General features: G+C 47.8%; 1 protein-coding gene across 2 annotated transcripts in view; it reads right to left on the bottom strand.

Annotated features, from left to right (window-relative positions):
- Positions 1-26074, bottom strand: part of HK1 (hexokinase 1) — a 38898-nt gene extending 12824 nt beyond the window's left edge. The window contains exons 1-10 of one of the 2 annotated variants that reach the window (XM_075758916.1): positions 25909-26074; positions 19006-19168; positions 14052-14200; positions 9056-9175; positions 6341-6436; positions 4954-5053; positions 4679-4862; positions 4305-4460; positions 2070-2303; positions 189-493 (exon numbers count right to left, since the gene is read on the bottom strand). In XM_075758916.1, the coding sequence (XP_075615031.1) occupies positions 189-493; positions 2070-2303; positions 4305-4460; positions 4679-4862; positions 4954-5053; positions 6341-6436; positions 9056-9175; positions 14052-14200; positions 19006-19168; positions 25909-25971 (1570 nt within the window). In that variant the 5' untranslated portion in view covers positions 25972-26074. Of the gene's footprint in view, positions 1-188; positions 494-2069; positions 2304-4304; positions 4461-4678; positions 4863-4953; positions 5054-6340; positions 6437-9055; positions 9176-14051; positions 14201-19005; positions 19169-20730; positions 20752-25908 lie in introns of those variants that run through there. The other variant, XM_075758915.1, reaches the window with a different exon arrangement.
- Between the last annotated feature and the right edge of the window lie 1122 nt (positions 26075-27196).

Raw genomic sequence — 27196 nt, 5'->3', positions numbered from 1 at the left:
GCACAAGGGCAGCCCAGGCTGCCCTGCCTGGGGCTGGGATCTCCTCCTTTGCACAGCTCAGGACACCCCTCTTTCATTGCACCAGATCTGCTCACCCTCTGCCAAACCCAATCCCCAACGCTGGGAGACCATTTTGGGTGCCCTGCAGCCAAGCCGGTGCCCTCACACCAGCGAGGGCATGCCTCTACCTGTCCCATCTGGCGTGCTGCGGACGAAGGTAGGAAGCATTTTCACTTTGGCAGTCTCATGAGTCTTCTTCTTCAGCCCCGCTTCCATCTCTGCCCTCATCCTCTTCTTCACCTGCAGCAGCTGTTCATGGGTGAGCTTGAACTCGGCCAGTGTCTCATCAATGAGTCGGTGCTGTTCCGACAGCCGGTATGCCACCGCCGTCACCATCGCTGCTCCCTTCCCACTGCCGCTCTCCGACAGCAGGAACCGCACTTCCGAGTCAGGCACCAAGCGACGGGTGGTTTTGTGCAAGCGCCGGGCGTACCTGCGGGGAGGAGAGGCTGCAAGCCCGCTGTCTGAGGTCCTTCCCTCCGTGGCCCCCAAAATCTATGCTGCTGACATAGACTGACCATCAGGGGTCCAAGGAGCCTCACCATGCCCAGGCTAGCTACAGCCTCCCAAGTAGGAAAACTGCCAGGGGAAATGTAGTTCTTCCCTACGGCCTCTTTCCTCCTGAATACCTGAGAAAAGCCAGCAAAAAGCAGAATGGAGCATCAGTCTCATGCCCTGAACCCGACCCTAGGTGGGAGAAACCTCCAGACTCCAATGCTGCTCCGATCTCCTCTCCTGGGTTCAGCAGCTGTCCTCAACTCACTGATTTATATCATGTGGGGAAACAGTTCAGAAACAAACATTGCCCCTGTATGTTATCTTAACACATCCTGGACTTGCCCATCTGAAAAAACTATTCCAAGAATGCTATTCTGAAATTTTTTTGTTTGCTAAAATCTTATGTTTTTCTTTAACTAAGGAAAATCTTTTTTTCAACAAAATAATGGGAAACTGAGAAAGGAAACGTTAAACATTTTTATCCTTTCCAAAGTTTCACCATAAACAACACTCAGCCCTTCCAGACAGCTCCAATGCCAAGGTATGTCCTGTGCACTGGTCTTCTGCTCCTCTTCAGTACCCAGAGCTAAATCCTACAGCCGGGACTGGAAACTGAGATTTGTTATCACCTGTTATTATTTACTAAATAAAAGCCTTTTATCATGTGTGCATCAACCATAGCTAAACACTGCCTATTTCTCCCATTTCTTTTTTCTGAACTTGGAAACTCTTTCGCAGGTGCTGTTCTCCCAGTGCACACAGGGCAGCAGCCACTAACGAACAGCCGCAGCGTTGAGTCTTGGGCACTTAGATTATTTTTGACACTAAGACTCACACCAAACCCTGTTAACGGGACCAGGTATACCCACAGCAAAAGAGCTCAACTTCCTCTCCAATTTTTACATAAATCTAAGCAGTTGCTTGATTTAAAATGTAACTTTCAAGATGGGGAAAACCAAGACTAAGCCAGTTTTTAAAAGACCACAGAAATGTAAGCCCTATTTTCCCCCCTTGTTTTCCAGGTATATCTTCAGCAGAAAAGACTGAAAAAAATTAGAGTTCAGCAGTCATTTTCAAAACAACAGAGTTTAAACTGAAAATGGAGATCAAAGTGCATAACACAGGTCTCCTCAAAGCCCAATCCATGGGCACACAGTAATATTTTGTACAAAGAAACTCTCCTTCCAAGAGACAGTCTATTGAGATCCCTTAAGGTACCTACTCAGACCACCATAGCTTTCACTGATATTGCAGTATCCAGTTTTGGGTTCTTTTCTTTGTGGTTTTGTTGGTTTTTTTAAAATCTCACCCTACTTCTTCAGTTAAAGACATCTCTTCTTTCCAGTAAGCTCCCCATCTCAGACCAAACCTCCACGCCCATGTTTCGGGTGCCTTCATCTCCCACCCAAACTGCATGCCTGGCTGTCATCTTGGGGTTACGTGCTTGACCTTTCGCAAAGCAGAGGCCACAGCAGGTGAAGAGTGTTAACGGCAAGAGTGGAGGGACTCACTGCGGATGCATCTTGTAGAGGGAGCCATCGACCCCCACGGTGGTCCGGAGGCGGCCGACCCCTTTGTTATCCCGCAGTTGGTTGAGGATGGCACCCAGGGTGGACGCTACCAGGTTGGCCGAGCGGAAGGACACGATGGTGCAGACGTGCTGGACGGCGATGCAGTCCTCGTGGGATGGCTCCACCCCCAGGCGGGTTAAAATTTCTTTGGCTTTGTTCAAACCTTCTTTGCTCCTACAAAGAGAGAATAGTAAAGGGTACTCCTTAGTGGGGGAGCTACAAAATGCAGGGCAGAGGTGCATCCAACCATGGGTGTCCCTGCCTGGGGTTTGAGAAAGGGGCTAGAAAGAAAATTTCTTAGATATCTGGACTGGGAAGCTCCATGAGGCTTAAAATAAAATGCTCTAAATATGCATTCATTCATGGATAGAATCAACTTCCAATTAAAACCTGGTGCAAACATGCCACCTATAAAACATGCAGTTCCAGGTACTATAGCAGCCATCCTCTGGGCAGGATTACTCCCATATGTTCCCCAAGACCCTGCCCTCCTCCAAGTTCATTTCCCACAAGGCAACAAGTACATCATGTCACTGGAAACCTGTCGAACAATAACCTCTCCAACACAGACCGCATTTTCGTTGTGCCAGATGGTCAGATCAAGTCTCGTACAGGGTGAGCTTCCTGTACTTTGAAAGCAAAAGCACGAAGCACGGGACCGGGACCGGCCCCATCCTGCGGAGCCAAGGCGTCCCCCGGGAGCACGGCACGTAGCTCAGGCTGCTGTTGGTCCAACTGGACCCAAAGCAGAGCAGCAACCCCATGACAGCTCCTTCAGTGCACCCCCAAGAAAGTTAGCGACTTCCAAGCACTTTTACAGACCTGGAGGAATTGAATGCTTTTTCATCACGCTGATGCTTTAGACTTCAAACAGCTTCTCCTCACTGGAGCTGGAAGCACCAGCCCCACAATTCAACACAGGCCTGAGCATACACCTAATCCCATGCTCACTTGCTTGTATATCACAATAAATTAAGCCCAGTGTAAAAAACCAAAACCCTGAGCGAAGGTTGCCTAAGTGATTTCACCCTAATGGGTCTCTTTTCAGACTTTTACAACCTCACTGAATTTCTGCCTCTTGCACTGCATTTTCCCACATTACACACAGCCTGAGAGCAAAGTTTCTGGCTAAACTTACCCACGTCCACCTTGGTCATTTCCCAGACAAAAACACAAGGAGTATATCTTGCCATTACTAACTGCACTCCATACATCTTTTTAAGGATCCTTGCGTCTTGGTAGCATCAGCTAGAAATTTGAAGCTGCACAGGGATGTAACCCCTACTTATAACCAAAGTGCCCTTTAGAGAGTGAGGTGGAATTCCAGGGCAAATTTTGCTCTTAGTAACTGAATTTCTCAATAACTGCATTTTTCTCATTGTTGTTCAACATTACACTGGCTCCACATGGACCTCTGTGGTTAAGAGGAACGGACACACACATTTAATGGAAAACTGTTCAGGTAAGATGGGGTAGGAGTAAAATGGGGCAGGGGGCAACAGGCATTGTAGAAGTTACTGGCTCTTCCCTCAGCGTTGCACTTCAATCAACAGTACCTCTATACATGTGCACCAAAATCAGAAGCATTTCAAAAAGAAAAGCCAGCGCAATGACTGCAGTACAAACCATCCTAGTGATGTGAATTTTAAAACCGCAGGGGGGGAAGAGCCAGTAAGTACTGACCAAAGGGGTGATGACACCGTAAGAAACCAACTGGTGCATAGCTCAGAGGTCGCCATGTAGCACCCAGCACTGCCTACGAGACTGAATGCTCTGCCTTGTCACGCTTGTTTTCTTTCTGCCCAGCGATCCCGTGGATACAGCAAGGAGCAACACAAGTATTTGGAAGGAGGCACAAAGCCAATTCACTGCCGTGTTTAGCTGCAGGGTAGCAACTTCTGAGTTTTTGCGAGAAGGCTGAGAGGTAGCACAGCACATACCCTGTAGCTGCACAGATTGGTTGGCTTTCACAGTTCCTCACAACACAAAAAAAGGAAGAAATCTCAGGGAAAAGGGCACAAGTTTTCTGCTGGGGGTCTCTACTCTGCACCTGTGCTGTAGGATGGCAGCCATCCCCAGTGCAGCACATCTCCCCACAAAGCAAAAAGAGATGCTGGAAAATTAACATTCAGCGTCACTGTGAACCCCAAGCGGGGAGACAGGAGCGGTACTCACTTTTCTATGGCAGAAACGTGCTTCGTCTCAAACTTCCCTTTGGTGAGAAGCTCAGGGGTGATTCTCCCCTCAAAGAGCAGCCCCTCCTTGGCCATCTTCACCAGGATGAGCCTCACCAGCTCCCCCATGTACAGCCCGCTGACCATCTTCTCAAACCTGCAGAAGAGGACAGCAGCAGTCACCCACCGGTCCACGGGCAACACCGGGAGGCAGGGCCCAGCTGTGCCACCATACCGCCCGGCCCAGCCTGCAGTTTTCCTCACCACGGGCAAAGCTGAGCTTTCTTCAACTGCTGAACTCCTAACACAAGTGGAAAAGGGAGCACAGCAAGGAAAGCAAAAGAAGCAAAGCTCACAAATAACTGCCTCACTCACAGCTGCTTCCCAGGATTAAGGGATCCACGGTCGATCTCTCGATCGAACTCAGTTCTGATATCTTCTAGCGAGCCATCATCTCCAAAGGCACCCCACTCCGTGTTAATGCACATCCTGCCCTCGTCCCCTTCCACCAGATCGATGTGCCGCATCTCCTCCATGTAACAGGCGTTGGTGCCAGTGCCTTTAGGGAAAGGACATCAGAAGGTGCTAACCAAACAGGCCAGGCAAAGGGAGAAAAGCCATGTGCATGCTGCAGCAGCAATGTGCGTTACCAATAATCAAGCCAACTTCGCAACGCTGGTCATCAAAACCACAGGTCATCATAGTCCCGACGGTGTCATTCACAACAGCCATGATATCTGCATCGTAGTCCTGATGGAGGAACAAAACATTACTGGGACCATATGGCTTCTCTGGAAAATGTTGCTTGTGTTTATCACTGGTTTGCTTATATCAACTAATTTCACATGGAACAGGAGATGAACAATTTGTCTGAATACCACAGCTCCTCTTTTTTAAATGTCACCTGTTCAGTCTGCCAGTTCCCTATCCCACGTACCCAAGAAGACAAAGAGAACAGACTAATGCACCAGGCAAACAATAAAACAGCAGTAGCATAATTCTAGAGAGCAAAGACTTGCTCTCACATAAGCACCCTTAGGCAGGAAAGGAAAGAGCTATACACAAGGGAGGGAGGAACTCTGCAGTTAATCATCATGGAGTAATTTGATACAGTTGCTCGTGGAGTCAATCTACAAAATATTCCCGAGTTACATATTTCTCATAGAATTCACTTAAAATATCTAGGAGTTTTATTTCAAGTGAAGATTTTAATACAAAAATATAAGCAAATAATGCAATTAAATAATCTATTGAAATGACATGCACTCATTCCCTCCCAGCTTCTTCAGGGTGTTATTCTACCTGATACCAAACCTGATGACAGTAACTAACTACATTAATGTTGTTCGGTAACAGTAAAACTCAGGTTTGCCTAAGAGTCCACAACTGCCCAAACAGAGCAAATACTGCCCAGTTCCCAATGAACTTGGATGCTGAGTAATCAACATATCACCTGGCTGCAAGCATTGCACAAACCCAAATTCATTCCATCTCACGCTCAGTGCCTTTTTATTTGTTTAAATCAGCAACCTGGTCACCTTCACCCTCCATAAAATCAGCAATGAGAAACTGCAGGGAGCAACACAGCTCACTGAGCCTGAAATCCCTCTTCTCTTCTACTCTGCTCCTCTCCTGCTCCCAAGCAAGGCAGCTGCACAACTCAGCTGAGTCCAGACCATGAGACGCAGGTTCTCAGGAATGGGACGTGTCGGTATCGCTGAAAAGCTGCAGCACTGACACACAGCACTATCTCAGGGTTTTTTTGGAGAGTGAAAAAATTGCTGAAGGTTGCCAGTGACAAACCACAACACAGTAACTCAGTTTCGGGCTATGAGGAAAATCACAGCTTCCACATAGCAACTCCGACGTGGCTCTGTTTTCCCAGCCAACGGCAAAACCGCACATCTTCACGCAAGAAAGCAGAGCTGCACCATCACTGATCACACGCTCGAGTCAGCGAAATGAAGGGTGGGCCCTGACAAAGAAACGTCAGTTTGCTGTGATACAGAGTTAAAAAAAGAATGAAGTACAATTTACCCCACGTTTCTTGATGGCCCTGTTAAGCAGCCTCACAACGTCTGCTCCCTCCACGCCGCTTGCTTTGAAGCGCTTTGTCCAGGTTATCAGAATGCCCTGATAAAACAAAAGAGCAATATTCAACAGGATGCCACCATAGGACACAAGTTGATTTTTTTTTTTCCCCCCCCTTAAAAACAAGATTTTATACTTCAAATGCATCTTCAGGTCTCTTTTCTTATATGACCTAACAACCCAACCTGAGATAACTGGTGGTCTTTGATTCTCATTACAGTAAGTTGAAAGATGGGAAATTGTTTTCCCCTCCCTTGCTAGAAAATGGTTTGTTTGCATTTTGTATTTTCAGCCCATTCTTCTCCCTGTTACTCCTCGACAGTTTTTCTTGGAAAACCATTTAATCCTTTTGGGCCATGGAAATTGACTGCTTTCAGAAAAAGCTGACTGCGCAGGACTCACTAAAGAGAAGGGATGTGATGTTTGTACGTCCAGGACTCTGCTGCAGCGGGGATCAGACTGCTGCACATTTGCTGCCTGGTGTCCCAGTTGTCCAGGCTTGTTTCACTGTGGGATGATGTTTATGGGTTGAGGCAAATGGAAATACTGGAAATGTAGCAATGTATGTCCCCGACTTACAGCATGCATCAAAACAGAAATCCTGGTATTGAATTCCTTGCTTGCAAACTGTCATAAAGAGCCTGCAAAACCCCCAAGGTAATGACTACCTCTGATTTTTTTCTATTTAGATAATGCCCAGCTGATTCAAAGCATTCAATGTATAAGTAAATAATAACAAAAGAAAGCAAAGAGCATTGACAATATTCAACAGGAAAGACGACTCAAATCGGCTCAGCTTTTTGTACCCACCACAATATTCACATCTATCACAGCAGGAGTCCAAGAAGCCAACAACCAGAAAAGCTGACACCTATAGGCACAAGCAGCCATTGCCCACGTGTACATTTCCCCATATCTCAGCTTAAAAATCAGCCACGTGTCTTGTGTATGTTCACCCCCCCAATTGGGAGAGCTACAGAGGACAGAGGGGCCAGGGCAGCTCTTTCCAGGCCAGGAGGTATTCTCCTACATTAAATCACAAACTCAAGTTTGCATAAGTTTTGCCACTGTGCTGCCATCGTTAGCATCATTTAGAAACCCAGCAAAGCCCCGTGCTGCGGTGCAGGGAAACCAGAGGTAAAGCCCACCCTACAGGCACAGCGTTAATGGGCAAAAGGGCCACTTGCTCCACATTAACTTTTATCATTCAGGAAACCGGTCAAACCACACTGGCAAAGAGCAGCACCTCTCAGTGTGATCGGCCCACTGTGCTGGAAGGATTTTTGGCTTCACCAGCAAAGCCTTGGCAGCAGGGAGGAGCCCTTGGAGTGCAGCAGGGTTGAGCAGGATCCAACCATGCAGTGCTACCTTGTCACCCTTGGAGAAACCAGGGACCACCCTGACTCCTCCTGCTCACCAAACACAAGAAACCAGCACCCAGGCAAGCACAGCCTCACAGACGCAGCAATCCAGGAACAAATCTGGCCCACAGAATCCAGAAAAATGTATTTTTCAAATGCCCAAAGTAACACAAAAACTCTCAGAAAGAGAGGGGTTTTTTTTTGTTTTAATTTTTTTATTAAGAGACACCCTCCCTTGTCTCTTACTATCCTCCTCCACTCTGCCACTGCTCATCTCTAAGTCTCTACAGGCAACTCACAACTTCACAACCACATCCCCAGCATGGCTGCTGTGGTCAGTAGCCTGGGCCTTACTACGCATCACCGCCAGATTGGAGACCTGCACCAAAAATCAACTCATCTCTTCTGAACTGATGCCAGAAAAGGCAGCTCTCTGTTCTTAACTACATTCAGCCCCTGAGTTAGTAAGCACCCTTGGTTTCAGCTCTCAGCATCACTCAATAAGTATGAAATGTAATAAAAATCATGCCTCACCTGACCCTCCTCAGCACCAACATCTGGTGAGCTGTTGCGCCTAGAGACGCACAACCTAGAAAAGCAGGTTGTGCTTTAACAGTGCAACCTCTTCACGTTTTGTGCGGATTTAACTTTCCTGCATTAATTTGCTAGACCTTGCCATGGCAATGCTGTACCAGGAGGCAGCTGAGTCATTTGTGATATAATGAGCCAACGAAGGAAAATATTGTAGCATCTTTGTCATGGGAACCTCATCAGTGACTTCATACAACGTTGGTTATTTCCACCCCTTTTAAAGCACGTTGCTTCCAGGTGGCCTGCCCGATTGCGCTCAGTGCTGAACACCCAGCCGATAGCACAGCTCAGCACTGCTGCTCAGGAGGCAGACCCTGATCTGGATTGGTGCGTGCACTTGTGAAGTTCAGCAAAATCTGGGCAAAGGCTGCCGGGCTGGGTCCTTCCCAGTTACACCCCATGGAGAGGTGAAAACAGCTGCACAGGAGGCAGGAAAACCTGCTGCCGTGTTTACATGGTAAACCATAATACTGTGGAGCTCGCAATACTGAGGAGTTCATGCAGAGGCAGTAGAAAACATCAGATGCCTCTTCGTCATCTGTTAACCAGCTCTTTCAGACAGAAACATAAACACAAACATGAAGTCTGACAGTGGATTATAACTTGTTTATCCTGAAAATGAGACCTGTCTGGGATATTGCTTTCATAGCAGTGTTTTAATAACATGGTAGCTCTTCTGCATATTAAGAAAATTGTGAAATCTTCTTACCTCATCTAGCTTGGATTGTCGACACGGGAAAGAAAACGTAAACCCAACTGGTAATTTCTTGTCTTTGATTTGTTGTTTCTCCATAAAGTCTCCCAGACATTCAGCAACATGATCAAAAAGCTGTAAGAAAATGAAAAGTATAAAACTACCATGAGTAGAGATACAGCTTCAGGTAGAAAATATTCCAAACTCCATATGAAAACTGTACTGGGTTAGGGGAAAGGGGAAAGTATCTGCTCCAAATTTTTAAAGATATATAAATGACATAGCTATGAAAATACTCTCAGGCAGTGTATAGTAACACCTTAATAATTAATAAATTATGAAATACATTGTCCTTTTATGGACCTAATTCTGCATAGCATCGTTTACACCCATACAAAAATGCTTTTCCTGAAGTAAGGGGCCTGCCATAACCCTTCCACTTGACATTTGATGAGAACAAAAGTGTTCTTTTAACCTTTTGGTAACAGTAAAAAGCATCCCAAAAGAACCTTTGGGATCCAGTTTCACAGGGGCTGAGCACTTTTATAGTGATGCACAGAAGATAACATCTGCTTCAGTCAAGCATTGCTGAGACCAGAGAACTCAGCACTTTGCAGGAGCCACCCAAAAAGGACATCATCTCTCAAATGTATTCCTAAAGCATACAACAAACAAACAAAAAGAAAACCCAGGGGATTCATCTAAATATTTTACATGCTCTGAGAAACAACCCAAAATGGGAACATTTTCTGCATTTTTTTAAAATGCTGAACCATGCAGGCAGGCTGCACCAGGCTCGGGGGTACCGATTCCCACCCGGACACCTTGATGGCCCCTCAGTGGCACCCTGTGACAACAGCACTACGTGTCCCCACAGCCAGGCCAGGAGCCAGGCATGCCAGGGAGTGCGTGGGCACGAAGGCGAGGGATATCTCTCACACCAAACTGTTTGGAAAGCCCCCCAGGTAGATTGCAACACACAAAGCTGAAATCAAGCCCTAGCAATTGAAGCAACAAAAATACACATGTCTATCTACCAGTACCAAAGAGCCAGACATGCCTTGAACTGATCCGTACCACAAATGGATGTCAAACAATTGACAAGTCACCTCCTGCCCCAGAAGATAACTGTGCTTCACATTTTAACTCCCTGAAAAAAAAAAAAACAAAAAACAATCCAACCCTATCTGCAGCGTTGGTGGGATGAGGCCAGGAAAACTGCCCAGAAGATTGGGGATAATTGGGAGGGAGTACAAAAAGATATCTGTTGGTTCCAATTAGCCCGCGCAGCTTTATTAAGAACAATTTACAGAGTCTCAGAGAGATGGGAAAGCACTAGAGACAGGCTGCAGCAATTACAAAAAATGAAGAGGAATATTTTGCCGTTTGAAGCAGGTCAAGAAATGTAACATTAAATTTTAACAGAGCATCTAAAGCCCGTTCCTAAAATGAAGTCAGATTTGATTAAAGAGAAGTACAGTAGTTTCCCAAGGAAAACATTGCATGGTCCTGGGCAAACCGAGGACATTTCAACTGAGCGCACACAGGGAAACAGCATGGGAAAGCAACGTACGCTGCTCCACTTCTGTAAGAGTATTTTCCAGACGAGGGAGAGAGGAAAAGGAGTTACAAAAAGAAGAACTATAGTTAGGTAATAAAATATGACAACTTCTCCAGGAGAAACACAGAAATAACAGAAGCATATGTTTTTATTATGCTTTCCATCTGGAAGCATCTTGCTAAATACTCAATCCTACTAAACTTTCAGCTGCTCCTGGGATTACAAACGATAACCAGGGGCCAACCTCAAACCCCTCAGGAATTCAGAGAGCAGGAAGCAGATATATTGACTGTGGGTGTCACTACAAAAATCCCTCTCATGCAATGAACCACGAACGCAGAGAGAAGAAACAGGACCTGCTTTATAAATCCAACTACAAAAAGATCCCCGGGCATTCCCAAAGCACTCCGGAAAGTCCACGCATCTCCCGGCGTTTGCCCGTGCAGTCCCGGCACAACCTGCCGAAGCTCGCCTCCGTGAGTTAGCACACACGCTTGCTGCAAGCAATGCACCGTGAGTCATTCGGGCTCTGGGCTGGTAGCGGGGCACACGAGCGTAACTCATGCCCTGCCGCAGCCTGCTCGGGCAAATGCGGTTAACTATTAGCCACATTCTTGATGCTACAGTAGCAGTGTCTAGTCAGGAATGCACGGGCTGGCTGTGCTACTGTTTTTAATAAAGCACAGAGAGAAGGCATTGCTCGAAAGGAGAAAAGAAAGAGAGAGGCATTTATTAATTTTGCTACCATTGAGAGTCGTAAGATTTTTCCTAAGGAGATTCAAGGGAGCATCTGCATGCGCCCGTGCCTATATTAACGTCCAAACCTTACGAAAGCCAAATAACTCTGACAGGACAGTAGAGGCAACATTACAAAGTTCCTGTGGATTTCATTAAAGTAGGGCAGGCGGATTGAGGAAAAATCCAAATTTCCAGCCACCCACAGATGTGCGGTAGGGAAGTACGAGCCCAATTTTTTAGCAAAAGTCAAAGAGACGGGCAGAGGGAATGCTGCAGCCAAGAGAAAAGGGCCAATCAGATTTTACACCTTTATAGACCTGAAGCGATACAACCACGAGACGCTGAGCAATATGATATCAGGCTTCATTACTTCCTCTGGCCGTGAAGTTGCCTGCTCAGGTTGGGCTCCAAGAAGTCTCCACAAGGATGCATTTGGCTGGCAGCCACCAGACGTTGGCAAGCAGCTGAAGACCTGAGCTCAAGCTCAAGCCCCTGAATGGGGAAGACTTAAGGGCCAAGGAAACCACAGCTTCAGATCGGGAGAACAGCCACGAATCCATCACCTACCTCCAGTGGCGGCAGAACGCAAAAAGCAACACCAAAATCAAGCCTCAGGCACGCTCTCATTCGCTGAGTTCACAAAGAAAACAGGCTTCTTACAAATTTTAGACCTGCTGTTACACTGCTGAAGTCAACGAGAGTTTTGCCCTTGACTTTTGACAGGGAAATGTCTCCGACTGGCAAAGCTGTCAGCCCATGCCTGACAGATGGGCAAAAATAGAAGTTTGAATGCAATGAAGCAGAAAATATCAAAACGAACCGTGCTAGTGAGGCATGAAACCATAAATCGCAATCCCTTCAATAAGCTGATTATGTATTAGGCTTCAGGAGTATAATTCACTGAGGTTAATGACACAGCTTGCTGAAAAACATATTAGTAAACTACCCTGTGCAGTCAGCTCAGTCCAAGTATTCCACTAATCTGCCTCAGAGATTCCAGAGAACCTCAACCGTATGCATCAGTCATTAAGAACCAAATCATCACCTGCCTGTGCACCTCCCAGGCATCTGCCATGCTCCCCTGTGAAGTCTCAGCAAGCATTTTAGTCGTGGTTGGATATTGTCATGAGACAACTTCGAACCCGAATGTAATTCTGATGATGCTTCCAGTTCTCCTCCTCTTTTCCTGGTACTTAAATACCGGGAGCAACTGTCCCCTCAGGGTCAGCAGAAGCCTTGCTCGCCTCTCTCTCAGTTTAAAAGCCATGACAAAGCCTACCAGTCTGAGCTCCACGCTGCCGGATCCTGATGGCCAAATGGCCTTCGGATATTTAAAAATTAAAATGTAAACATGACAAAGCCCTGGAAAGAATGCAGACCTGATGTCTCCTTTCCTGGCTTCTCCTTACCATCCTTATTGTGTCTCCATCAAGCCTCACCTTAAGTCAGGCTGCCTTGCCTCCCCAGGACAGACACTTGTCCCCTGGGTGTGCGGGCAGCTGCTTGCCGGTTTCCAGCTCCCGACACCCTTCGATGGACAAGCGACCCCAGCTCCAAACCTGCCTCCGGGCACTCACCCGACTTCCCTGCCTCCACCAGCAACAGGCAGCTCAGCTCCCCCTCAAAACCATTCTGTGGGAAAGCCACTGCATGACCTTTTGGCCAGATAACAAAGAAATAATGTTAGGAAAAGTCTTTACAAGAAAGGTCTTTTATTGCTGGGGTTCAGATATCACAGCAATGCTTACATCCGTGCTACTTACAAGCCATGATTGCCATCTTACTGCGTAAGAATGCAGCAGCAGTTAGATACATATGCTAAGGGCATTAAGGTGACTACAGAAAACACGTTAAGGGTAGAAATGCTGTTTGCACAATTTTTCTTTTTTTCCTCTTTTGTTTATTCTTGTGAAACAAGCTATACATTTCCTGCAGGTGTCTTATACTCCTAAATAGCACCTTACTCTAGTAAAAAGTATAAAAAAACCTTGCATTTTCCAACAATGAAAATTACCGGGTTTGTCTTACACTGACACTGAGACAAATCTGTCAGTAAAATATTCATTGTAATCCACTTCCTGATCATAAAAAGAAAATAAATTATTCCAAAGAACCCAATTTGAAATCCAAGTAAATGGATCCAAGCTTTTTCTACTCTTGGAACATGGGAGATTAAAAAAAAACACCCTACATTTATTCAGCAAAAATTAAGTTGAAGTTGTGCCAAAACATTCTATCAGCTTCCTGTAATTTTTCTAATGTACTTGTACTGTTCATGAATGCTGAGTTGCTCAGACTGCCAGGACAGATATGTGGCTGTCATGGGTATTTCTATCCCTCATCTAACATTACAATTGCAGGGTTGGTCACGCTCGTTGCTTACAAAGACTAAGCTGTTTTCCTGCTCCCCATTCCTACCTGTGGAAATTAACTTTACTGTAAAAGTCAGAATTTTTATTTCTAGGCCATTTTTTCCCTAACTCAGCCGAAAGTCTCCCACACAATGACAGCAGATTTGCAGCACCCATGCATGCTCTATTACGCTAACTACTGCTTATTTATTTTCAGTATCATCAAAGAGCTGTAGTCAAGTCTGTGCATGCTGTAAGTGCAACTGCTAAGATGCTACGGTCATTCTCGTGGTGTTTTTCTAAACTGGAAGTGTGAAAGCAGCTAGTCTTTAGAGAGACATCCTAAGGAAGAGATGCTTACCCGTGTTCCGCTGCCATGCATGATATCTTCAGGCGTATTATAAATTTCGGTCTCCATTTGTACCGTCTGCTTTTTTTCATGCGATACCTTCACCCGCAGAATTCGGAAATAAGAACCGCCAAGATCCAGTGCAATGAAATCTCCTTTCTCTACATGGAAAACAAGACACAAATGATTAAAAACTGCATGCGACACAAATCTGGGAAACAACAAGCTCTGTTAAGTATAACGCATAGGCAAATGACCAGTGCCTACAGCAAGGAAGTTCTAGCTGCAGGGCGTCCATGTGAAGCATCAACCTGATTCCCTACAATTTAACATGAAGTTGGTGCAATGGCAACGTCAAACACCATGGATACACAGACAAGTGCAATGAGGGTTTATCCAAAAAAGAATGGACTAACAGCGGACAGCCTGTATGGACATCTCATGATGAAGCTGGCAGAGCAAAGACCTCAGGAGAAAGCCAAAAAGACGTTGAAAACAGAGACAGTACAACAAAGGGATGCCAGACCACTAATGAACAGCATTTTGCTGTAAACAAACCTGTGTCATTTTGGCAAATAACAGCGAATGGTGGCTGGATTGTGCACTACTCTATAAATCAAAAAATTACACACAGAGCTAGTTAAAGCAGGAACCACTTATTTCACGCCTGGAAGCTGAGATTCACTGCAAACTGCAGTCAGATAACAGAAGTCAGAGAAACGACATTCTGAAAAATCACAGGGTGGCCCTGCACTGCTGCAGGAGTTACTCAGAAGTTGCGATCCCTTGCACAGAGCTCCTAAATACCTTCCCAGGAGACAGGGAAAGAGTTAGGATACCTCCATCCGTCTCTGTGGTGGAGAGGGATTTGGATTTCAAAGGTCTGAAGCCAAATCCCCTACCAGCCCACCTCCACAGACTTCAGGGTGTAATTCAGGCAAGAGACGCGTGGTCTGGCTATCTGAGGAACGACACTTCCAGCACCCCCTGGAGAGCAAGACAAATATATCTGACTGAACCGCTTGTGCTATCTTGCCTTATCAAAGAGGGAGCAAACAAAGACAGCAATCATTAAAGTCTGCAAAAAGATAATATTTAGGGAAGCAGTGTGCACAACTTATCACACAGGAGCGCGCGTCCAGGCTGCAGTTAATCACTGAGGCTCTTTGCAAGCATCCGTGCCTACGCGTGGCGTTCCCCAGGCTCACCGAGGCTGCTCGGAGGGTGGTGAAGCAGAGGCGCACGGCACTTTCTCATCCTGGTTTCCCCATCGATTTGTACTTTCTACACCACGGCAGGACAAGCTGCCTCCCCCACATCCCGCACCACTGATGCGCATTGCCAGTCCCATCCTGCAGTGCTCTTTGGCCTCTCTTCATTCTGCCTTCCAACTTTAAACTATGACTTCGGGAAGGCCATTCCCAACATCACTGTTTTTCCATTTCTACCTAAATTCAGTGTGGAAAGACCTCTAGCAGTTGGGAAGAACAGTATCTTTTGATGTGTTACCTCAAACTTTGAGCCAGCTCTCAGAGCCTTCTGACCCCACGCTGTCACCAAAATATCGGGTATGCAATTTATCCACGAGGATCTACAGACCCAGACTCACCTCTGAGATTACTCTGCCCAATCTCAGACCAAAACTCTTAAAGCTTAGCTTAGTGAACTGCTCCTCCTCATCGCCCCATGCACCTCCAGGAGCCCCATCCTGCTCAGCAAAGCTGATTAGCTGGACGGGGCATCCCTCACAGCAGGACCTCTAGTAGGAACAGCCTACAAGAGGCAAAGACACTGCAAAAGCCCGTACAGTTTTCCAAGGTTGCGGTGTAATACAGAAACAAAACACTGTCATCTGAGAAATCACAATTTCTCATCTGAGAAAGAACAACAACCTCCATACAGAAAAAAGTAACAAAACGACAGTTGGAGCCCAGAATTCCTAAAAATCATCCTAATTTTAGTGCATTGCAATGCAACATTTCCTTCTTGCTGCTTAAGACACGGGCAAACTCAGAGTTTGTCGAAATACAGATCTTGCGTCGCTTCCCTATCTGTTTCTGAACAGCGTGGCTTTAAACATTGCTTTGCTCCAGTACAAATGTCATTTAAAACATGAACATATCCAAACTGTAGATGCAGTTCCCTTTATCAGGTTTGGCATAACGAATTCAGTAACTCATAACCCCCTTCACCACAAGAAGACCGGAAGCAAAACATTAACCACAAGTGTCTCATTAAACCAAATACCCAAATAAGCTTTATTATATGACTATCATTTGTTGAATGCAAGTCATTACCTCCAATAAATAATGGAAAAATCAACACTGGACCAGATGGCCCTTTTTCAAGCCTAAATGCACCTTGGTACATACCTAAACAAACACTGCACTTCAGAAATATCTTCCCTGGCAGTAAATTAACAGATTAGCAGGTTTGATTTCCAGCACCATCAATCTCATTGCAAGATAAAATTTATTAAGAATTATCCTTTTCAGTTAAAAAGAACAACTCTGAACTAGAATGTAAAGCTTTCTATATGCAAAGTAGCTGTTTTCTTTCAGTGTAGTTCAGGAATTAAACCCAAGTAGCAGCATTTAATCTATGCTTTTTAACACCAAGATGCAACACCAACATCTCCAAAAGTCTCCAAAATTATTACTCGAAAGCTCCTTGTTAATAAAGTACACAAGCACAGACCTGAAACTAAACAACAGTATTTTTCTGAATAGTCAGCTCCCATAATAATAATCAGACTCAGAGGAAAGAGCTTACAAGGCAGTAATTAGAGACGGGCCAGAGAAAAGGGCAGGCTTTCAGCCTCTGGCTTTCACGGAGGGACAGCTGAAGGCAGAAATTGCCACCGGCCGGGAGCCAAGCCCACGCTTTGGGCACAGCAACACGGACACATCCGCGAGGGGCCCCCCAGAGCCTTTTGGAGGAAGAAAGAAGGGGGCTCTGCGTCTGCCTTGCCTGCATCTGTGCGGCGGCTGAGCTGGACGTGGCAGGCACACGCAGGTGAGTCAGGGAAAGAAATGCAACAACACCCATCCACACCAAACATTGTTCATGCCTGGGGTCAGAACATGCCTTTTCTAGCCAAATAATGGAATGGTTTTGCCTGTGTTTCTACCAGCTATCCAAAGAGACACTCGCAGCGTGCATATACAGATTATTATCACGTTCTACAGAAATTGTGTGGGGCAAAGCACTGCCTTGCTCTAACCTGTGCTGCAAATACACTACCCACAGCGTGCCTGTCCCAGAGAGGCTGGCAGTACCCAAATGGGCGCAGGATCAAGAACCAAGCACTCCGCGCACAAGACACGAGGTTGCTTTTTTAAGTAGGTGCATAATACATGATCTAATATTGACGTCTTGACATACAGACACACATATGCTCACACCAGGGCTACCCACTGCTCTGGCTCGTGCTCGGTCCCCCAGCAGCATTTAGCAATCTCTCCCCGCTCTCCTGGCCGGGCACAGACCCCCTTTTCTCTGTGCCGTACTGCATCTCAAAGTGTCCCCAGTTTGTGCCATGGAACAATTTGCACAATTATTTGACTCACTGTAAGCAGCTCAGATTTGCTGTCCTGCAGTGCCCGACAAACCAGGGTACTGGGGACAGGTCTGTACTCAGCTGAACTCAAAACACCCATGAAGGAAAAAACAGGGATTTCAGAGTCAGTAAAAATGCTGGGATTCCAGGCAAAAGCCCTCAAGTCACTTCATCACCAGCAAATCCTTAGAGCAGCCTCTGCCTGTGACCCAGCTGTGTGTGGCAGCTTCTGGCTTTCTCAACAGGCTGCGAATTTCAACACAACATTTCAACATAACAGCCAGTAGTGCTAAATTAAGGGAAACACAGGATTCAAGTTTGTTCTCCCTTTGGTTTTTTTAGACAGAGAATCATGTTTCAACTACAAAGCTTAAGGTGGCAGAAAGCAACAGCAAAGCAGAACCATCAGAGATTTCCACCTGCCAGACAACGGCAAGTAACACAAAGCACCAGGCTTCGTGTTCTTTCACTCAACAAATTCTTAATTTTAACTCCAAAAAAGCCTCAAAAAAGGTAACCATGTTTTGCAGTTCTTGCAACTGTGCAATTTCTTCACGCAGGGACGTAATTTGTGGTAGGCACCAAACTACAGTTAACCAACTCATGCTACATGAGAAGGAAATCCAATGTTACCACAAAATAATAAACACTATTATATACTGTTTATAAATACATTTGTATACTCCACATATAGTAGCTATTTTTTAATAAACGCAAAAATAAGTAATAGGAGCAATCTTGGTCTCAAATACAATCACAACATCTTTTTGTTTTCCAATAGCTCTTTGTGCCACTTTTATCAGGTACAGTGAGCATGGAAAAACCAAATCCTACCTCCGGATGGAAAAAGCTCAGTACGCCACAGCAGCAGCTTTCGAGCCATACACTGCAGCCTCCCTGAGTTCTGTGAGTTTGCCCTAAGACAGTCTGCAAGAGGTAGCTACAAAAAGCAAAATGAAAGCCAGGGAACTCAAATTCAGCACATAAGGGTTTACGCTTCCACTGGGGAAAAAATAAGGAGGAGAAGAGATGTTGAGTCAAAACCAGCAAATGACTAAAAGCCACCGTATTTGTTAAGACTCTAGATCACATGCGTGTGAATTGCATAAATCAAAAATTTGCGAGGTATTGATTGTCAGCAGACAAATCTCAGCGTAAATGTATTGACTGTTAGTGGACCAATTGCTAGGAAGGGCTCTTCCATTGGCATCAAAGTGGGTTTGACATAGGAATCACAAAATCCTCCAGCATCTGTGGGAACAGACCTGCACACAGAGGGGAGGCTGTCTTCGAAACGTTGTCCAGGCTTGCCAGAAAGCAAATTGCTCTTGTTCTTGGTGTATTTTTAACAGGTTTCTCACGAAGCACACCATGTTTAACACAGAAAACAAATACTCAGCTCCTTACCTGAACCATCAGGAATGGACCTCACAAATGTAGGAAGCATCTTCACTGCAGCCGTTGGGTTAAAATCTCTGGAGAGGCCATTCTTCATCTCTCTCCTGAAGCGAGCCATAATGTCTATCAGCGTTTCGTCGGAGAGCCGCATGGCGTAAAGGTATTTATCAATCTGAGGAAAAAGACAACCACCACGGAGTGAAAGACTGCCCCGGGGCTCTGGCCAAGCTGACAACACAGCCACACGCTTCGTGCCTTGTCTTTTGACTCAAAATCAAGGAAAACGTGCAAGTGCTAGGACCTAGAACGAGCTGAAGCCCACCCCACCCTACTGCCCTCCCAAGGCAAGACCCAGTCCCACATCACTCTGCCTCCTCTTCTCCGCACAAAACAGTTCGCCCACAGCCTCGCCCCACTTCTCAGCTCTCCTGACTGTCTGTGAGCTGAAGACCTGCAGCTAAAAATCCCTCCTTTGGCACCTTGTCCCAACTGGGGTGATGTGGGTGTCGCTGCAGAGCACAGAGGTGCCTTGTATTTAAAGCCTTTCATTGTGAAGGACTTGCCACAGCGGTTTCGGGGCTACGTCCGAGGCTGAGAAATTATTTCTGTGTAGCAGACAATTTTCCCTATCCCGCTCCAAAGCTATCACAGCCAGAGGGTCAGAAGAGGCAGAACTAGGCTGTGGGCAGGTAGCGTCTTCCTCCTCAAGATAAAACATCAAATTAAAAGTTGTTGACTTCTCCCTTGTGGCTGCCCATGACAGGAACTTTCTTTACCTCCCTGGAAAAAGGAGGTGGTTCCAGTTTTCCAGTAAAATTGCTTTCCATAATATTACACCCATCTTCTGCATCAGGAAGAAGAGTGAGAGATGCTTTGATGATTCAAAAATACAACTTAGCCTTGAGGGGGTTCTTGCTAAACGCACACGTCCCACCCCTTTTACCTTGGCTGCCAGTCTATTCTTGCCTTGTTTCATTATCTGCCTTGGAAATTTGGGTCTGTAAACAGCTCAGACCGAAGCCACACCTTTGGGACACTTTTGTTTCCAGCTTAGCAGTACCAAGAAAATAAAACCCTGCCCATGTTTTCTGTCCTCAGCAAAACTGGAAAAGCCACCTCATGTTAAACCCCAGGCCATCTCTGTGCCAAGGCCACCTGTGCCTCCTTCGCTGCTCTGGAAGCCTTGAGAGCAACTCATCTCTCAGGTGGCATTATGTCCTAACAGGACCAATGCCACAATAAAACACCTCATGCAAAAAGTATGTAAGCAAGTGCTCCATATACCAGGGACTTTGAGACAGAAAGCGATGAATAATGCCATTCATGAAGGAAATGCAGACAATCAAAATGTAATTAAACCCTAAACTGACTGTAAAATCAGCGCCAATTTAATTGCTCCTGCAGAAAGTACTTCTGTGGGCACGTGGTCGAGATCTGCACCAAAGACAGCGTATCTCCCCGAGCCAGACGCCCTCCCACCATGACCAAGCATTTACAGAGCCGCAGGAGGAAGGCATGGATGGACGGCACTGCTGGGCGCAGCTACCCAGTCTGATCCCGAACCGCAGAGCTGGGGCCAGGCAAGCCAGAAGTGCGGGGCCACAGCCAGAGGCTGCACAAGCTGCGAAGTTTTTGGTGCCATCGCTCGCAGAGAAAGAGCAAAAGAGTCATCAAATAGATGCTAGGGGGAAGTTACAGTGCAACAAAATGATACCGTGCGTTTGCTCCACGAACCGGTGAAGTGACGGTGCAGGCAGAAGAGTCTGAGCTCAGGTTCTCCGTTGCAGAGGAGAAATGTGAGACCCCAGGGCAGCATCCCCACATCCCAGCTGTGTCCTGTGCCACCCCGATGGGCGGACAGCCCTGTCGCAGCGACAACCACAGCCAGCCACCGGTGTCATTTCACTCCAAGAAGAAAAACCTGGACGGGATGCACCCTCGCTGCAGCCCCAAACGGTGTGGGGATGGACGCAGAGGCTGGTGTCGACCTGGGCAGGAAGGTCTCTCCTCCACGGCAAACCCTGCCATAGGGGTTTTTTTAACAGAGACTGTCAAGCCATGATGTCAGAGCATGAGGTTATTCCCTTTCAAAGGGGGGTTTAAAAAAAAACAACAAAAAAAACCCCAAACAAAACTCTTTTAAGGCTGAGCTTTCAGCAGCCCACACTGACGCTCAGAGGCCCGATTCCCCAAATCTCCCAGTGAAAACTACACTAACACATCATTCACACAGTCAGACTTCACTGTGCAATTAAAATACCCCCACAAAGCCCCACTGCTGCATCCTCCTCCCAAAAACAGGGCTAAAGGGTTCCCCCCCACCAAAAGCCCTGTTGTAAATGCCGGCTTTGGCATCTACACAGTCAGGACCAGACAAGCCCGTTCTCCCCACCTCTGCCCCTGTGCTACCCACAGCAGCCAGGGAAAACGGGAGGGAGGGCTCTTTTTCCTCCTGTGAAAAACCAATGAGCGCTGTCAGCGCCCTTACATAATTGGGCTGGACCCTCCTGCGCGCAGGGAGCATCACCTCGCGTTGCATCGCGTTGCATCGCGTTGCGTCGCATCGAGGCCATCTTCACCGCTGAGACTCACGGGGTGGTGGCGGGGGGGGGAGATGGGGACTGAACCTCAGTTTGAAACAAAATCACTCCTGTGTTACAGTTTCCAAAACTAAAACAAAAAAAGCAGGGTGGTTTTGTTTTTTTTTCCCCAGGCAGGAAAAGGGTTAGTCACTGGAGCAGTGTAGCTGCAAGGGGAAAAGCGCTGCTCTCCTGTGCTGGCAGCAGAGGCAGCCCTCTGAGCAAAAACCCTCAGCAGATAGCCATAAATAACTGGGGGGGGGGGGGGGGGGGGGGGGGCGGCTGGAGGCTGGATTACAGCATGGAGGTTTAATAACTCCCTGCTCTGCCTGCGATAAAAGCGGATCAGAAAGCAAATCTCAGCCTTATCCGAAGGGAAGCAGTGGAGGGGCTGGCAGAGACAGAGACAGGAGCTGCTGGCAGGACACACAGCCCCGCTGAGGCTCCTGCGGCTGTGGCCCCGTGGGAGATGGGTGCCAGCCCTTCCCAGGAGATGGCGGACAGCAGGAGCAATTTCAGGCAGGCGGTTGTGTGGGCAAGGAGCAGAAAACGCTCCTTTATTTAGCTGCCATCTCAGAGTCACACCCCTAGGAAGGGCATCTTCCCAGAGTGCCACTATGGGAGCCCTCCACGAGCTCAATCACTTCTTTTTTTTCTTTTTCTTTAAAAAACCCCAACAAAACAGCCAGACAGAATCTGTGAGCAATTTTTTTTTTTTTTAAATAGGATTTCATAATCTGAACCATATGCACATAATTTTCCTTGGTCACGTAGGAAAGACACTTTTGGTACTTGGGGAAAAGTTTCTGAAAATCCAGCAATCACAGCAGCCTCCATGGGACGTTGTGAATAATTATAAGTGCATAATGAAACAGGTAGCACCAAGGGTCATTCCTTAAATACGTGTCTCGTTCGCCAGACACTAACAGTTGATGGTATCCAAGAACAGAGCACTCCCACAACAATTTCAGAAATCATTAGCACCTATTTTACTGACACAGGCTTTGCACTAAAACCCTTCAGCATGTAAACATTTTTCTGCAGAGCTAATCATACTCCATACTCCTTTCAGCACCAAGAAGATTCATCAGGAGCCAAGGCATGTTAAAACAAGACATCCTGAAACTCTTTGTGCTCGCTTCTGATTTTTCAGATTGGTTCCTACAGAGCCTTTACCCCGGCAGGTCATCATTACAAGTCTTTTTCTGATGGCAGTTGCTACATTTTACACCCTGTTCCATCACATTCTTTTCAAGGTTAAACGACATTTAAGTGTCACTCTCTGATTGCAAGACTTTTTTCTTCTCTCATCAGATAATATGATAAAAAGGTATTATCCCCCTCACTGACAGAAACCAGGCAACACCTAGAGGCTCCCTTTGCTGGGGCCAGCTACTGCAGGTACAAACCTGTTGGAAACAAAGGTACTCAAAGACAGTTTTAAAAAAGCTCCCCTGCACACAGGCCAGCGGCACAGATGCCAGGGATGCTCCGTGGTGCCTGTACCCCTGAGGATGGAAGTCAGCCCTTTAGAGAAATCGAGGCCTCAGTTCAGGCTGTGCAAAGTCCTCTGTCACAGCGAGGATGCTGAGCTCAAGCTCCTGCCCTTGGAAGATCACAAATGTACAGGAAGCAGATGTTTTCAAAAACATCTGGATAATTTATCCGGCTTGGAGTAAAATCACATGCCTATTTATATGGTACAGGGCATCGTACATCACCAGCTTGCCTCTGCACGGTAGGGTCACCTGCAAGCGCACGTACATGTGGTTTCATGGGAAAATGCCCCCTTGCAGGGGCTGCTGGGCCATGGGGCTGCCAACACGTGATGAACCACCCACATCTTCCCGGCTACACATCCACTCTGCCTATACTTCCCATTCGCCACGACTCATCTTGAAAAATGTTCCAGAAACTGCAAAGTGGAAAATAATGACACTGAAACTTAAGGGAGTGTCTAAAACCCAGCAAAATCAGCACGGAAGCAGCACACACTAGTTCTTAGACCCAGGGTACCCTGAGGGCCTGAAACCACCAGCCCCATCTGCGCCCCTCGGCAGGGATCCCACCATAGAAAGGCAATACTAAGCATTAGTGCCACGCAGGGATAGGAACCCAAAAAAAAGGAGGAAACAGGGTCGCAAGGGAAGAAGGACATTCGGCCTCAAGAGCAGTGGAGACCCCTGTAACAAATCCATTCCCAAATTCACCTCACCGGTACTTTTAACCCCTTCACATCCCTCCTGTGACCCACAGCAGCATCCTCAAGGTGACCTGCCAACTGTGCCACCAAACGCCGAGTCGATTGCTGCCATGGACAAGCTAGGCAGAGGAGCAGCCGCAGGGGCCAGGAGCCCTAAGGGGCAAAGTGGTGAGCGGTGGGGGGGGGCAACGCCTTGGTCGGCAGCCCCCGGCTGCAAAAGCACGTACAGCAGCAAGTGCTGCTCTTCCGGAAGCAGAGACGAGAGGGAGGGACCTGAAATGAAGCCATGCAGGCACGTATTCCCGTAAACGGCATGCTGAGATGGAACACAAACCCCCTTGCCCCGCGGGGTCCCAGGGAGCGGAGCCCACCGGCTCCCAGTGGCCGTGGGGCAACAGAGCAATGGGGCAGAGCCTCTGACTGCCGCAGAAACCCTCCTTACAGGACTGCCAAAAGTCAGGGGGCTCAATATCTGTTCCAAGAGGATATGAACAGGAAAAGATGTCTTACATCCTCCAAAACCAATAGCCTGCCTTTTATTTTTAATTTGATATTCTTATTTTCTTTTTCAGACAAAACAAGATTGATCTGTAAGAATGCTTTACAGCTCCTTGGCCAAATGATTTCCCATGCCGTCAGACAATAGCAGCCTCACAGTGCCAAACCAGCCGCAATAAATAACCCCGGGGAACACCAGAGTTTCCCCCCCGTGCCTGCACACTCCCACCACGCCTTCCTCATGCAGCCCTTCTGCTGCTCCTCAGCCAGCGCGCACCCGTGTGCTTATCTTGGGTTTCTAAATATAGCAGGCACCGCAAGACAGAGAAGGCCTTCCCAGGCATGCATGCCTGGTGCCAGCAGCAGCACTTACAAATCTTCCGGGAAAAGGAAAAATAAGGGGCCTGGGGAAAAGGGAGGGCCACGTACGTGGGGCAGGAAGACGCAGAGAGCTGCAGGCTGTGCACAGTCCGCTGCTCCTCGTGAGAACCTCTGGGCGGAAAAGCAAAAGACCTAAACCACAGAAGGAGATGTGGAAAACGTGGGGCACTGTCTCGGGTTTTATCCATCAGAGGAGTGGGCACGGGTGAACATGTCTCGAGTGGGTCAGGATGGGTCACCCACACACAGCAGTTGAGATCTCCCCAGGCACAGCCAGAAGCCCAAAGGGAGGAGGTGCTCTCCTCCTGCCAGGACAAGCCCCGAGACCACTACAAATCAGCCCTGCTAACACTGTCACTGAGGCTTCCCCAAAATATTTTAGGGATGCCTTCAGCAGGCATTCAGCCCAGGTGGGTCAGGCAGCACTGCTGGAGGAGGTGGCAGAGGGGAAGCCTCTGCTTCCTGACGTCAGCCTGGCTCTGTGACAGGGCTCGGTGATATTCACAATTATTTTCCTAATTTGTGTCCCCGTGTCCCTAGCCCCATGCTCTTCACTCCCCACAGCTCTGCAATATGCTCAGCCGGGACCTAACTGCCATGTTTTTATTTATCCTGTGCTCTGCACCCATTTCCTTGTGGCAGTGCTAAATCCCAGGGCTATACCAACCCTACAGCAAGTCGCCTAATGCTAAAGGAAAAGAAGTCCGTAGAAATACCTCTTTTTTTTTAAGCACAACTGACAACCACTTCCTGTAAATTCAGAAGCTGCAGTGACACATAATCCAAAAACTACCTGCTCTTCATCTTCGTCACCCCCGGGCTGGAGTGACAGATGCCCACAAGCACCCTGGGGAACAAGGAGAAGTCCCCTTCCCAGGGATGCTGGTGCCCACAAAAAACCCGAAAGGGTAACCATCATCACCACCACCCTCGTCACCAAAACCCCACGGTGCGGCCCCGACCCCTGCCCACTTGGCCGAGCTGGGTTTCCGCGGCCTGAGCGGCAGCGAGCCGGTGTGCATCACCCACGCGCGGCACTCTCCATACCCAAACCCCGCTCCGCTCTCCAGTGGGGATGCTCTGGGTGGCCGTTCGGCCGAGCTTAAAAACGGGTTTATTCCCATTGCTCCCATAGCAGGGTCGCTATGGGGACAAAGCAACAAAACCAAAAGGAAGAAAAAAAAATTAAAAAAACCCCCATCTCGCTTGGGGGCGGGGGGCACAGCCCTCCGCCGAGGGATTTCAGTCTACCTTTTTGACCTGATCCTCCTTCAGCTCCGTGAAGTAGTAGGCCAGGAGCTGGGCGGCGATCATCCTGCCGGCTGCAGCGGGCGGCTCCGCGCACGCAGCGATGCGGGGCCCGGGGATGGCCGCGCCGCCGCCGCAGCGCCTCCCCTTCCTCCCTCCTCCTCCTCCTCCTCCTCCTCCTCCGGGCAGGCCCCGGCCCCGGCCCGGGCTCCGCCCGCAGCCCCGCTCCCACAGCCGGGCGGGGACGTGGCGGCGGCGCGGCACGGAGCGGTCTCGGTGTTATTTCTGGCAGGCAAGAGCGAGGAGGAAGAGGAGGAGGAGCAAGGCAATGCCCTGCCGTATTCCAAAAGGGGCTTTATGCAGCAGCCTGGGAGACAGACTGCTGAAGGCTTCCCGCCACTCTTTTAACTCTGCTGTGGAAGAGCAAAGTGAAAAGCAAAAAAAAAAAAAAAAAAAAAAAACAGAAAAAGAAAACTAAATCAAAGCTGTTTTCAGAAGAGCCTCTGTGCTCAGAAATCTTTGAGAAAATAGCAAAACTGCGGGAACCTCCAACTAACACTAAGCATCCCCTGCCCAGGAGCGATGCCTCCTCCACTGTGAGTGGGACCCAGCCTGGTCCCCCTGGGCTGTGGGCTGAGCTGCTGGGAGACACGCAGGGGCCCCCGAAAGCAGACAATCACTTTGACAGTTGTACTTTTGGGGATCCCACATTCTTATTCCATCCATAAAATCCCCACATCAAACACGCTGACAGACAGGACCTCTCCTCCCAGTGCGTGCTGCCCACATTTTTGCCACATCAGGGTGCATTCCCCAGCACGTATCCACCTCTGTGAAGCCTCTGAGGGTCCCACGTGCACGTAAGCGAAGAGACGCAATGCGCCTCTGAAAGCCGAAGGCCAAAGACGACACATGCCAGTAGCCTGAGGGGTTTTTGCCTGCACCGAGTCCGTCCGCGGGGACAGGAACACACACCCATGCAAACGATGGTGATGCTGGAGGCGTGATTTGCATGGAGACTGTCTACCAAAGTCCAAGTGATTAAAAACCTGTTTCTTGAGTTTCCGGCTTCCTTTTCAGTGCTACTTTAATTAAATGGTTGCACTGGCCAAAATCACAAGCTGCTTTGGCAGACACATCCTCCTTTAGCCTGCCCTAGTCGCTGCAGGCGGGGTGGGCAGGATTTCCTTCTCCACCTCACCACATTAGCCTTAAGCTCATTCTCAGTGAGATTTTCATCAATCGTTTCACTGATCTGCACGTGTTACTCCTGCTCATTTGCTTGGCAAGC

The sequence above is a fragment of the Balearica regulorum genome, chromosome 7 (assembly GCF_011004875.1).
Source record: "Balearica regulorum gibbericeps isolate bBalReg1 chromosome 7, bBalReg1.pri, whole genome shotgun sequence".
In the NCBI taxonomy this organism is placed as follows: domain Eukaryota; kingdom Metazoa; phylum Chordata; class Aves; order Gruiformes; family Gruidae; genus Balearica; species Balearica regulorum.
Note: the sequence above shows the minus strand (reverse complement) of the source record. Positions and strands in the feature narration are given on the sequence as shown.